General features: G+C 38.2%; 1 protein-coding gene across 2 annotated transcripts; it reads left to right on the top strand.

Moving 5' to 3' along the window:
- The first annotated feature begins 1875 nt into the window (after window positions 1–1875).
- On the top strand, window positions 1876–12364 carry LOC117414945 (catechol O-methyltransferase domain-containing protein 1-like). Of its 2 annotated transcripts, none has more exons than XM_034024804.2 (7): window positions 1876–1954; window positions 2980–3113; window positions 5858–5963; window positions 6245–6363; window positions 8548–8602; window positions 9641–9774; window positions 10670–12364. In XM_034024804.2, exons 1-7 carry the CDS (start codon window positions 1942–1944, stop codon window positions 10820–10822), a joined length of 714 nt encoding a protein of 237 aa, XP_033880695.1. In that variant the 5' UTR covers window positions 1876–1941; the 3' UTR covers window positions 10823–12364. The 2 variants fall into 2 exon arrangements, with proteins under 2 accessions (XP_033880695.1, XP_033880694.1); XM_034024803.3 differs by lacking the exon at window positions 1876–1954 and adding an exon at window positions 2268–2410.
- The last annotated feature ends 1118 nt before the right edge of the window (window positions 12365–13482 follow it).

The following is a 13482-nucleotide window of genomic DNA, read 5'->3' as shown; positions in this document are numbered from 1 at the left end:
AGGAACTTAGTAATTTTTAATAAGCGACTGCTTAAGTTGGCCAGGAAATAATATCAAGAAATACATTTTATCCAAGTTCATCATAATGAGAATTGACTGTAGTTTATAAATTAATCCAAATTATTATTATTTCTTCAGAAACTTTTTTAAAAGTACAAATTTAACCAGTTATACAATCAGTCAGCATAGCATGACAGACGTGGGAAGTACATGTAAGTGGCTGGTGGATGTGGAGTGAGGATTTAGGGCCTGCGCTGTTTACTTAATAATCACACTGCTGAAGACATCACCATCTGTGGAATCAGTCAATGTTTTGGTACAAATTCTACTCAGAAGCAAAGAGAATGTGAGCTTATCTTCAAACTTGAAACTTTAGAGCCTCTAGGAATGAACATTCTATTCTGACATCATCTTAACATCCTCAAAATAGCTGAAAATCAACAAGTTTACTGCACTGAGTGTACAGAACATTAGGAACACCTGCTCTTTCCATGAAATAGACTGACGAGGTGAATCCAGGTGAAAGCTATGATCGCTTATTGATGTAACCTGTTAAATCCACTTCAATCCATGTAGATGAAGGGGAGACAGGTTAAAGAAGGATTTTTAAGCATTGACACATTTGAGACATGGATTGTGTATGTGTGCCATTCAGAGGGTAAATGGGCAAGACAAAAGATTTACAGTAAGTGCCTTTGAACGGGGTATGGTAGTAGGTGCCAGGCGCGCCGGTTTGAGTGTGTCAAGAACTGCAATGCTGCTGGGTTTTTCACGCTCAACAGTTTCCTGTGTGTATCAAGGATGGTCCACCACCCAAAGGACATCCAGCCAAAGGACATCCAGCCAAAGAGGCCAAAGGAGGCTGACACAAATTGTGCAGAGCAACAGACACGGGCTACAGTTAGTCAACTGACAGTCCAGTACAACACTGGTGCCGAAACACCCATAAAAGAATTCACAGCTCGTCATACCTTGACACGAATGGGGTATGGCAGCCGATGACCTAACAGAGTTCCACTTCTTTCAGCAAAACACAAGAAACTGTGGTTGCAGTGGGCTAAGGAACGAAAACACTGGACACTGGAGGATTGGAAAAACATTGGCTGGTCTGATGAATCCCGGTTCCTACTGTTTCACGCTGATGGGAGGACTAGGGTATGGAGAAAACCACATGAGTACATGCATCCATCATGCCGCGTGTCAACATTGCAGGCTGGTGGTGGTGGTGTGATGGTGTGGGGTGTGTTTTCATGGCATACATTGGGCCCCTTGATAAAAGTGGAGCAACGTTTGAATGCCACAGGATATCTGAACATCATTGCCAATCAGGTGCATCCCTTCATGGCAGCAGTGTATCCATCTGCTAATGGATTTATTTAGCAGGATAATGCCCCATGCCACAAGGCTAGGATTGTCCAGGAATGGTTTCACAAACATAACAGTGAATTCAGCTTACTGCAGTGGCCTGCCCAGTCACTAGATCTCAATCCAATTGAGCATCTGTGGGATGGAACGGAACGAGCTATTCGGAGTAGAGATCCACTACCAGCCAACTTGACACAACTGTGAAAAGCATTGGAGTCAACATGGGCCAGCATCCCTGTGGAACGCTTTCGACACCTTGTAGAGTCCATGCCCCGACGAATTGAGGCTGTTCTGAGGGCAAAAGGGGTGCAACTCAATATTAGGAAGGTGTTCATAATGTTTTGTACACTCAGTGTATATTATATATAGTAAGCATTCTACTCCACCGGTATTTTTTCATTATATAAAATACAGTACTCAAATTTGGTAGTTTTTGGAGGAATGCACTTTGTTAAGTATTGTCATCATTACTCAGCTTTTTTTCAGCCAATAAACTGCAAGCAGCACCAGCCTGTAGGGTATTTCTGTCCAGAAGATTGCAGGCATAGCCACTGTTGATTTTGGAGCAGTGAAAAAATGGCATCAGAAGGTAAAGAATGGCATGTTATGAAATCAGATTAAATTAATGTGGTATTTTTTTAGCGCTTTACAACATACATTATTATGGTAATAAAATATACATATATTAAACATCGCGCACAATAAATAAATAAATAAATAAATAAATCTTCCGCTAAGTTTAGGAAGTTTAGGTAGGTCTGCGTCTAGATTGTATATTATTTTTTATCACGTGTTCTCTATACAGCTGCTACATACTGTGAAAATAAACGTGACTTAAAACAAACGTGTCGTATGTACTTTTTGGGCTACCATAGGAGTAGGCTTTGTTGCTGTAACGTGACAACATCCTACTGTACATTGTGGTCTCGTGACTACAGTCGTTTCCGCTGTTCATTTTCAACGATGGCTTTATATAATGTATCCAAAGAAGCCCTAATTGGCTCGGCAGCCCTCGGTGCTGTTTTTGCTGTAGGATTATGGATAGGTAAGCACTATAGGTTAAAAAAAAAAAAAAAGATTTTATTTAAAGGTCAAACCTACTTTTTCAATTTTCGTTTCATTGAGCAGAAGGTATTCAAAGATTAGCTTGTGTTGGTAAAACAGTGAGAATCTTTCTAACAATCATTTTACCCGTTATTAAAATTAAAAGAGTAACGAAACCATTTCTTAAAGCTGCAGTACACAATTAATGTTCAGTTTTATAGTGCACTATTCTGCGCCGTTTACTTACATTGGCGTTCCAATTTCTTTACATCCTGTTATATTACTAGTAGTTTTAGCTGTGAACAAAACAGTCTTGTTCATTGAGTTACTTCTGCCTGCAGCGCTATAACAGTCATCTACATACAGACTGATGTAAACCAAGAAACCAAACGCGTTTCTTGGAATATAATGGTAGTTACGGTAGACTATATCTGGTAGCAGAGTTATTAAAATGTGTTAAAGCACGTACACAATTTACATTTCAAACACTAGTGTTGGTTAGTTCAATATGATACTGGGTAACAAGGATTTTTCTGTTTGAGGAGTAATTTTCATTCAATTTATTTTTAGGAGGAAGACAGGTGCCCTCCTATGGCATTCTTAACACCTTTAAGAGTCATACTGGGGCAAAAGGCAATCCTTTAATGGGGTATGTGCTTGATCACTCGCTGAGAGAGCATCCTGTATTAAAGAAGCTAAAACTGGTGAGTACAAATGTTTTTGGTCATAGATATTTAGCAGGAGTGCTTTCGGGATGTGTGGTGGTGGTGTTGCTTTATACATGTGTGTTTTTATTTTATTAGATTTTTTTATTTTTTATTTTTGACAGTATAGATTAGAACAGGGGTGACCAATCCTGGTCCTGGAGGGCCGGTGTCCCTCCTGGTTTTTGTTCCAACTGTGCCCTAAGTTACTTAATTGGACCAATTATTACCATTGTTTGAATTAAGTAATTTAGGGCACATTTGGAACAAAAACCAGGAGGCACACCGTCCCTCCAGGACCTGGATTGGACATCCCTGGATTAGAAGGAAAGTCAATGTTAACAGTGGTGGAAACTCAGACTTTCATTGTTTATCTCAATTTAAACAGTTATTCCTGGTTGTATAGAATATCATTGTAGAGATGTGAATAATTGATGCTTAATGTTGACATCGCTTTTAATTGACATTTCTAATTAGTTTACATTCATTTGTAAAACACTAAAAAAAACACCAACATTACCGCGATTCTTTTTATATGTTAATTGTGACCTTCTCCCTTGTAGTTCTTCCTCTCTCACATATTATTTATTTTTTTCTCTGTCTGCTTTTTGCTTAACTTTTTTTCTCCTCCAACAGAGGGTGATTGGATTAAAGTCATTTTTCTATGTCCAGTATAATTACATGGAACATACTGTAACACCTCCCCAGCAACTCTTTTTGGACAAATCGGTTGTCTACAGAAAGAGAGGAAAATTATCAATTTTATAATTTTTCAGAATAAATCAGAGACAAATTATTAGTAATATTACAATATTTGATTGTTCCAACCCTAGTTATAAATAGCAGTCCCATGCACTAAAACTCATCAGGCAATAATGCTGAGTATTGCACAGTGTGATAAAGGGTTCTACAGTACAAGGGCACATAGATATCCTTGGTTGCCCAACTGACATTTTAGGGCTCAGTTGTCAAAAGCAAACTGCTGTCTTGGGGAAACTAGAGAAGACATTTTCTTAGCAACCTATTCTGTCCACCAAAGCAGTTTTCACATAGATACAAGGGCATGCAAATACTATTTCTGCTGGCCAATGTTACTGAAACTATTCTGCCGTTTCAGTACTATGCCCTGCTGTACAAACAAATGATGGCCCATAATGCAATCTATTTTGTAAACAGTAGATTTTCCTTTTTGGTTTAAGGGAAAACATTCAGTATTTTGTAATTGAATTGTGTTATTTTTTGGTATTATTCCATTCTTTTTTTCTACAAAGCCCAAGTTTCTACAAATGGCTGTAGTGCATCCAAGTTTGAAAGCATGATTTAATATATACTAGGGACCATCTATTGTGGGTGTGAAGTATTTTAAAATGCCAAGAGTGAGGCAACAAAAAACAGATCACAAGCTTTGACTATGTAGAAACAAGCTGAAGAAAGTCTTATTTTCCTTATTATAAATGGCCCTTCAATTGTGCAACCTGCCAGTTCAAAATATGTGGAAGAATAGCATGTTCTGACAGACCAGGTGCCTCAAGTGAAACAAGTGCTTTGCATGTTAAAGCAAATGGGGAAATCGCACGTTCTTAATGGAAGACAGGGCATTGCTTCACCCATAAACACTATTTTGTATGATATCAATTTGCGATTAAACTGTTAAGTTCTATGAGCACTAAAATTATGGTGTTATTAATGTGTCCGTTGATGATTTCCATATTTACTATTGCAATTGTATTCATTATCGCACGGAATAGTGGGCATATTATTGCGCACATTGATTTTATTGTGCCACACTATGGTAATCAGAATGATATGTGATTTGTAAGGTAATGCATGGTGTGTTTAAATGTGACCCAGCTTTGAATAATTAGATGAGCTTTATTCACACCGTATTTACGAAGGGGCGATAATCATGGTCTGCACCTTACAGTGAATGATAGTTAGTTTGGAAACCAGGCTTTAACCACTGATAGGCACACGATTTAAACCTATTTTTTCTCGGCTGAAATCTGTCTGGCATCATGGTGGCATTACTTGCATTAAAGTTTTAGTTTGATCGCTCATTTTCGGTCAATGTAAGCCACCTCCACCTTTCACAATAAGCCACTGACCAAAAGATACACCTGAACTGCTGGGGCTTTTTATATGATGGTGGTCGTGGGTAAGTCTTGGACATTATTGTGCACATGAAATATCGCTCACAATACATGTAGTGTGCATGCTATGGTATGTAAGTTAGCCAGATAGTGTGCACGTTAATGTGTTCTGTTAGTAAATGGCACAGGAAATTTAGATTTGTGGTGCATGTTAGGCTCGCTACTTAATGTGCACATTACATCTACATTTAGTGCCCTTTTGTAAATGAGGCCCTATGATTCATAAAACAGAAAATTAACCAGAAAATGATTTCAATGGCAAAGCTAACATTGAACCAGCAGATGGTGCCATTGGTGCATAGATCTCAATGTCACCACTGGATCCACATTTCTTTTTTCTTAAGCAATTTTTGTGGACAAATATTTCTACTTTTTTTAAATGAAGGCTCTGCCTTTTTTTCTGTAAAAGTGGTTAATTTAATGTACAAAGGGAAAGAATCCAAACATTATATATAAAAATAAAATTATTTTAACCATCTTCACAAAAGGAAACCGTGGTCCACAGTTGCAAAATAGCAAAGAGGGATGTTTTGTTGCTTTATAAGGACTTTTAGCTGGATTTCAAACGGATAACCATGGCCTTCAATTTTGCAGCGTACACTTGAACATCTTGAAAACGCGATGATGGTGGCTTGTGAACAAGCTCAGCTGATGGCCAACCTTGCCAAACTCATTAAAGCAAAGAAAGCAATTGAAGTTGGTAGGTACAAATGTTATGGTTGTGACTGACCTGTGTCAGGGATGCATTATTGACAACACAACAGTATACAGGTTTCCTAATCTGCCTAGATCTAAATTATAAAAAAATTATCTTACATAGATGTATAGTGTGAAAAAAATCTTAATTTGGTACTGACTGGTAAGACAGACTTGCACATTGCTGAAGATAAAATGTGCCTCATTTTCAGAGGGAACTGCCCCATAGTTTAGAGCACTTCCCAAAACTTATTTGTTTTTTGTAACTGTGCTTTCTTTTTTCAGGGGTATTTACAGGGTACAATGCTTTAAACCTGGCTCTTGCACTGCCAGCTGATGGCAAGGTTGTTGCTTGTGATGTCAGTGAAGAGTTTACCAGTGTGGGAAAACCCTTCTGGAAAGAAGTAAGACCATGCATTGTTTCCATGTTGCACATAAAGGGGCTGATTTAAGGATACATGCAAAGTGATTTTGCGGCTGCAAAACACCCATATTGCGGTCAAAATCTGCGTTTTGCACACACAAACCGTAAGGTGGGACTTTAGCAGCCATTAAAAACCCAGCGTATGTAAAGAATGGTTTTCACCTGCTGCACCTGACATCAAATTAGCACTTTTCCATCATTATTCTATTTAAATTATATTGAAATGTATGCAAATGAAGAAAAGAGCATGGAGTTGGGCAGGGATCTGGAATACTAAGCGGGCGCAAGCATTAGAATGAGATGTAAGGATTTTGCTTTGCACTTGGGCAATTTGCTGGCCCTCCAAAAGCTTTGCACCTCCTCTTACGGTGTAAACCATTGTAGAAGCGAGTAATTAAGAGCTGTATAAAACCACACATCAGAGACTTGTCATTGGCCTCAGAATGGCTGCTGTAGTACACTGATGCAGCAACCCTTGGCTCTTGTTGAGGACAGGCAGGAAAACCTTCGGAGGAGAAGGGTAAGACGGAGAAGACAGGGTCACTTTGTTTGGGATGCCGGAGGATGTAGTGGTAAGGCGTTATCGTCTCATTCCGCTGGTCATCCTAGACCTAATAGCTGAATTTCACCTTTTCATCACCTGGTTGATTTTCCTCCTGGTAACACCGGCAGCATTGTCTTTCTCCACTATAGAGGACCATATGGCCTCTTTGGTAGCATAACTAATGTTGGCTAAGGCTTTTCCAAATAACTAAATTTCAGCTCCTCCTCAGAAAACTTTTCTTTTCGTGTGCGAAGAGGTCTTTGCTGCCCCCTTCATACAGCACCTACTACTCTCTGTACTCCTAATACCTCACCGCTGGGCTGGAAGTGCAGCCGCTAAATAGCCTGATGCACAGGCGGCGCTCATTGCGACCATCATCAGGAATGCAGCTCATACATAGGCCGCAGTGCAAAATAATTGCCTGGCTGCTGGGCAATTTGGATTTTGCAGCCACAATTGTTTGTTATGCCTAACCTTATGTCAACCCCAAATACACTAAACTGGATTATTTAGTTGTTCAATATCCCAATTAAAAAATAAATACAGTGGGTAACACACTGGGTTTGCACAAGAAGCAGACTAAAATGACTGAATTTTACATCAACAAAAATGTCGTAATAGCTTCACTGTTGGGGTTCTGCCTTGCACAGATCCACTTCTTGCCTTATTCATGAAATTGCAGCTTTGCCTTTAGTTCAGATAGTGATTCTTGTATTACCACCAGCAGGCTGTAGTGGTGACGTCACAGACCAGGAAGCAGTATGGACACACAGGCAAATGCAGGGCTTAAACTGCCGTAGCAGTGTATTTATTAAAGAATAATCAAAGTAAAACAAACAAAACAGATTTATAACACAAAATGAAAAGGCACGTGGGCCAAACAAAACCAAGATACAAATAAACTGTACAAACGAATACCTTCAGCAATACTGACACCGGAAGCAATGGTCTCTTTGCTTTCTTTCTCTCTCCTCCAACCCTCCCACAGGTGTGTCTGAGCTCTCTTATATTATGTGGCTGGAGCCCTAATTAACCGTTAATTAAACCATTACCTCATTAAGGCTCCAGCCACATTCCCACATATTTTGTCAGGGAGGAATTAATCTAACCCCCTCCCTGCCGACAAACATTTATAAACACAATAAAACACATACACAAATCATAACAATAATGCATAACAATTAAACTATAACAACCATAATAATAATACAGCGCACATTTATTATATATATATATATATATATATATATATAAAAGAGGCAGAGCACCCCACCACGCAGTCGTATTATATATTTAAAGAAAAAATACTGTGGGGTGCTGCAAAAAAAAAAATCATGTATATGAGGAAGATTCACCTTTTGTGTTTCTGATTTCTGCTTTCTTGACATTTTGTATGCGATTGAAAAAATCAATAGGCAATTAATGACAAAACCAAGATTGAGACTGTGCCAATATCCATTTCACATTAACACAAAGTACCATTGTAGTCCTGTCCTATTATTAATTATTATTATTATTATTATTATTATTATTGAGGAATGTAATATAAAATTCACCACACTGAATTATTCAAGCATGAGAAGTCCCCTTCACTGCAGTTACCTTCTTCTGTTCTTGTAGGCTGGAGTTGAACATAAAATTGACCTGAGGATACAGCCAGCTCTACAAACCCTTGGTAAGTAAAATACAGCTGTAAAACACAATCATGCCACAACCGTATTGCAATGATGAAGCAATCAGATTCTACATGTAAGGGTTTAGACAGAATAATATTATCACAATATTATGCTAATGCGCTCATCCCTGCTTAAAACTTTGTAGAAAAAACACCCTTGCATACAGTAGACCTCTACTATAGTATAAGTGCAAGGAACTTTTACATACAAACTACATCCCTGTTTTTAGAAATGTATATTTAATGCAGAATAATGCCACTAATCAATTTTGTTTTGCTAATGCAAACATAGATGTCACGCTAATAATATGCTCATCACAGTTCAAAACTTTGCAAAATGTATTTTTATCACATTATTTTTACATACAATTACATTATTTTTTACACATTATTTTAGTTGGGTTTTTACTGCAGCAATCTAGGTAAAGTACATTGCTCAAGGGTACAAGAGCAGTGTCCCACCTGGGATTGAACCCACGACCCTCTGGTCAGGAGTCCAGAGCCCTAACCACTACTCTACACTGCTGCCCCAGCTGTCACAAGAGCACTGTTTATTTTTTTTAAATAAAAACTGCCAGTTGGCTGTATGGTGGAAGCTGGATATGCAAATAGTAAACTTAAGCCTGCAGTGCCTGAGCAAACCAGACCAGACTCAAGGACATTGCATAAAAGATGAGCTCCCACTGGTTTACAGTACATGCATCACACATCCATTTCACTGCTAGCAGTTAAGTGTTACTGCATCTGGAGGACCAAGATTAAGCCAGGTACAATTCAGGAGAAATGTATTCACCATCAATACTTACACCCATCCCAACATGTTTACACTTAGGGGGTCTCAACTGTTCACTTTTAACAGCCAGATACTAGAATATTGCACTCTTCAACTAGATCTAGCAAAGCTTGATTCAATTCAGACCCAGATATATTCTGGGCTAAGGACCAAGAACCCCTTTTCCACCCATTGTGTAAAACGTATAGTGAAATATCAAATTCTTTGTGTATTGCATGTCTAAACTTTTCTTTCTGGTTTTACAGATGAGCTTGTGGCCGCTGGTGAAGCTGAAACCTTTGACTTTGCCTTTATAGATGCTGACAAAGCTAATTATGACCAATATTACGAGAAGTGTCTACTGCTAATTAGGAAAGGAGGAATTATAGCCATTGATAATGTGAGTATGGTCCTCTAAGGCACGTCTTTACACTAACCGCCTTTGCTGGTGTAAATGCCATTTCAAGAGTTTCCGTGCCAGCTACTTCCTTTAGCGTATGTGTGTCACTTCACTTCTGCTTCACTTGGGGTGCCTGTGTCTTGAGGTGCTTGTGGTAAGATTGCTTAGAAGAGGAAGGTAGAATAAGGTAAGGGATGAAATTACTGTTATACAGTGTCTGTGCCACAAGAATTTACATTTCACTGAAACTTGCATTGGCTATTTCAAAACACATACAACTAAGTAAATATTATATTGTCATTTAAAGGAATGCTTTATACTCTATATGCTTTATACTTGAATGTGTTTATTATTATGGGATTATTCAATTAAGCGCGGGAAAGTAAACTCTGAATGTGATGCACAATATTGCTAAATAAACCTCTGGACTGGCTAGCCTACATCTTTTTGAAAATCTCACTGGGTGTAAAAAGTCATGTTTTTTACCAATTGATTTACATCAGGCAATTTTGGAATGTTCTTTAGACTTTCTTTAAGGGGAACATGTTTTTAATGTAAACCAATCTGGGCAAGCAGTTGTTATCACTGAGTGTATCAGCACTATACATATGTGTTAGAGACTTAAATAGTTGAGAGTATGTATAGAATTATTTATTCTATACAGTGCCCTTACATACGACTATACAGAGAAAGAATTTGGCTTCATCCTTCATATACAATAATTGTATTCTAGGTAAACCATGACTTAACTTTGAAGATATTCATGACAGGTTGCAATACAGGGAAGACATGTGACAAACAGGCTACTTCATGAAACTCCTGCAAAACTCCTGAGATCCCTGTGTACGGCTGCAGTAGTTGACCCCTTACAACACCTCCTGTTTTTGTCTTTCAGGTGCTTTGGGGAGGAAAAGTGCTGAACCCAGAGAAGGGCGACAAAGACACCCAGTGCATTCACAAGCTCAATGAGAAAATTCATCGAGATACCAGGGTCAATATCAGCATGATAACAGTAGGAGATGGGTTAACCTTAGCATTCAAGCTCTAACCTATTATGGATAAGGCCCTGTGAAAATCGCGATTTCACGGAAATCATGAAATTAGCCCAGTACCTCGATTTTTACAGTATTCTTAGGAAATAAAAATAAGTTCATAATTGTTTGTATTTTATACAAAAAAAAAAAAAAAATCACATTAACGAAATTGTACAGTTCTGCTAGTGCCTGCGTGTAATATTCGCCATGCACACAGTGCTGTGCAGTGACTGTCATGTCACTATATGCAATTTAAACAGGAAATTAAAATACTACACACTGTAAACAAGAAAATGGATGTCTCTAAAAAGGCTAAAAATGTGTCTGCAGCAGATCACGTAAAGCAGTATCCAGCAGGAGTTTTACACAGCGATGGAGGTAAGCTCTTGTTCTGTATGTCCTGCAACATTACTGTAGATCACTACCGAAACTCATCTGTTGACAGGCATTTAGATTCACTGAAAAGAGAAAGGCGGCAATCCAGAGCAGTACTGCGACTGCTTTACTTGCAAAGAAACAAAAAACGGTGACTTCCATATTCCAAAAGTCCACTTATTAAATTTTGACCTGACAGAGGCGTTTGTTTGTGCAAATATCCCTTTTGAAAAATTGGACAACCAAAAGTTACGGAAATTCTTCAGACAGAGTGTAGCAAATGGTGGCCCGATTCCTTCATCAGCCCAGCTGAGACGTGAATACTTACCTAAAGTTTTCGAGTATCACAAACAGGAGATTATGGAATGGGTAAAACAGTCTGGTTGCTTGTCAGTGGTCACACTGACGAGTCGACTGAGGCACAAGATCAGTATGGGTTAACCATTTTATTTGTTTTGCAAGACCTACATGGTGAACATGCACCTGACGTACTAGAACTGAAAGCTGTCCTTGCAGATACACTTTACCTACAGGCTGTTAATTACAACATCGTTTCACAAGCTATTGTAAAGTGCTTGAGTTACCTTGATGTTAGTTTTGATGTCAGTGCATTTATCTGTGTATTTGCTGTTTAAAAAAAAAAAAAAAAAAAAAAATTATAATAATCTGTACACGTAATTTATTTCTGTGCACATTCCGTGAAATACGATACTTTACCCGTGACAATGCAGTGAATTTTAAAGAAAATTTCCACAATTTTCACAGGGCCTTAATTATGGATGTTAAAAGCATATAGGTCAGGGAATCTGTCCTGTGTTTTTTATGACCAAAAACTGTTTGGAAGTACAGTAGAGGAACACTTTAAAAATAATGACTGCAACTACCTAATGCATTCTGTGCGTGTGTGTGGTGTAGATATTGTATGTCTAAGATTTGATGACAATTTTGATTGTTCATGCCATATAGGTTACAGGGATGAAAATAATTAACAAGTGATGTAGTGCTTTTTATACAACAAAGATTTAACACTATTTCATAGTTTTAGTTGGTTGTTGCAACTAACAAGATGCCTTTTATACAAACTACTGTAACCTTGCCTAAAAGTAGCAGGAACAAGTCATTTTGTATCTCTCTACTTTTAGAATGCAAATGAAGCTTAATAAAATCAATGAAGCATTTAATGGTGTCTGGATTTGTTTTCTAATTGCTGTTTTACTTAGAACATAAGAAAGTTTACAAACAAGAGGAGGCCATTCAGCCCATCTTGCTCGTTTGGTTGTTAGTAGCTTATTGATCCCAGAATCTCATCAAGCAGCTTCTTGAAGGATCCCAGGGTGTCAGCTTCAACAACATTACTGGGGAGTTGGTTCCAGACCCTCACAATTCTCTGTGTAAAAAAGTGCCTCCTATTTTCTGTTCTGAATGCCCCTTTATCTAATCTCCATTTATGACCCCTGGTCCTTTTTTCTTTTTTCAAGTCAAAGAAGTCCCCCGGGTTGACATTGTCTATACCTTTTAGGATTTTGAATGTTTGAATCAGATCGCCGCGTAGTCTTCTTTGTTCAAGACTGAATAGATTCAATTCTTTTAGCCTGTCTGCATACGACATGCCTTTTAAACCTGGGATAATTCCGGTTGCTCTTCTTTGCACTCTTTCTAGAAGAGCAATATCCTTTTTGTAACGAGGTGACCAGAACTGAACACAATATTCTAGGTGAGGTCTTACTAATGCATTGTAGAGTTTTAACATTACTTCCCTTGATTTAAATTCAACACTTCTCACAATATATCCGAGCATCTTGTTAGCCTTTTTTATAGCTTCCCCACATTGTCTAGATGAAGACATTTCTGAGTCAACATAAACTCCTAGGTCTTTTTCATAGTTCCCTTCTTCAATTTCACTATCTCCCATATGATATTTATAATGCACATTTTTATTGCCCGCATGCAATACTTTACACTTTTCTCTATTCAATTTCATTTGCCACGTGTCTGCCCAATTCTGAATGCTGTCTAGATCATTTTGAATGACCTTTGCTGCTTCAACAGTGTTTGCCACTCCTCCTATTTTTGTGTCGTCTGCAAATTTAACGAGTTTGCTTACTATACCAGAATCTAAATCATTAATGTAGATTAGGAATAGCAGAGGACCTAATACTAATCCCTGTGGTACACCACTGGTTACCTCACTCCATTTTGAGGTTTCTCCTCTCATCAGTACTTTCTGTTTTCTACCTGTTAACCACTCCCTAATCCATGTGCATGCATTTCCTTGAATCCCTACTGCGTTCAGTTTGAG

Source organism: Acipenser ruthenus, chromosome 7 (genome assembly GCF_902713425.1).
Source record: "Acipenser ruthenus chromosome 7, fAciRut3.2 maternal haplotype, whole genome shotgun sequence".
Classification (NCBI taxonomy): domain Eukaryota; kingdom Metazoa; phylum Chordata; class Actinopteri; order Acipenseriformes; family Acipenseridae; genus Acipenser; species Acipenser ruthenus.
This window is presented reverse-complemented; position numbering and strand designations above follow the sequence as displayed.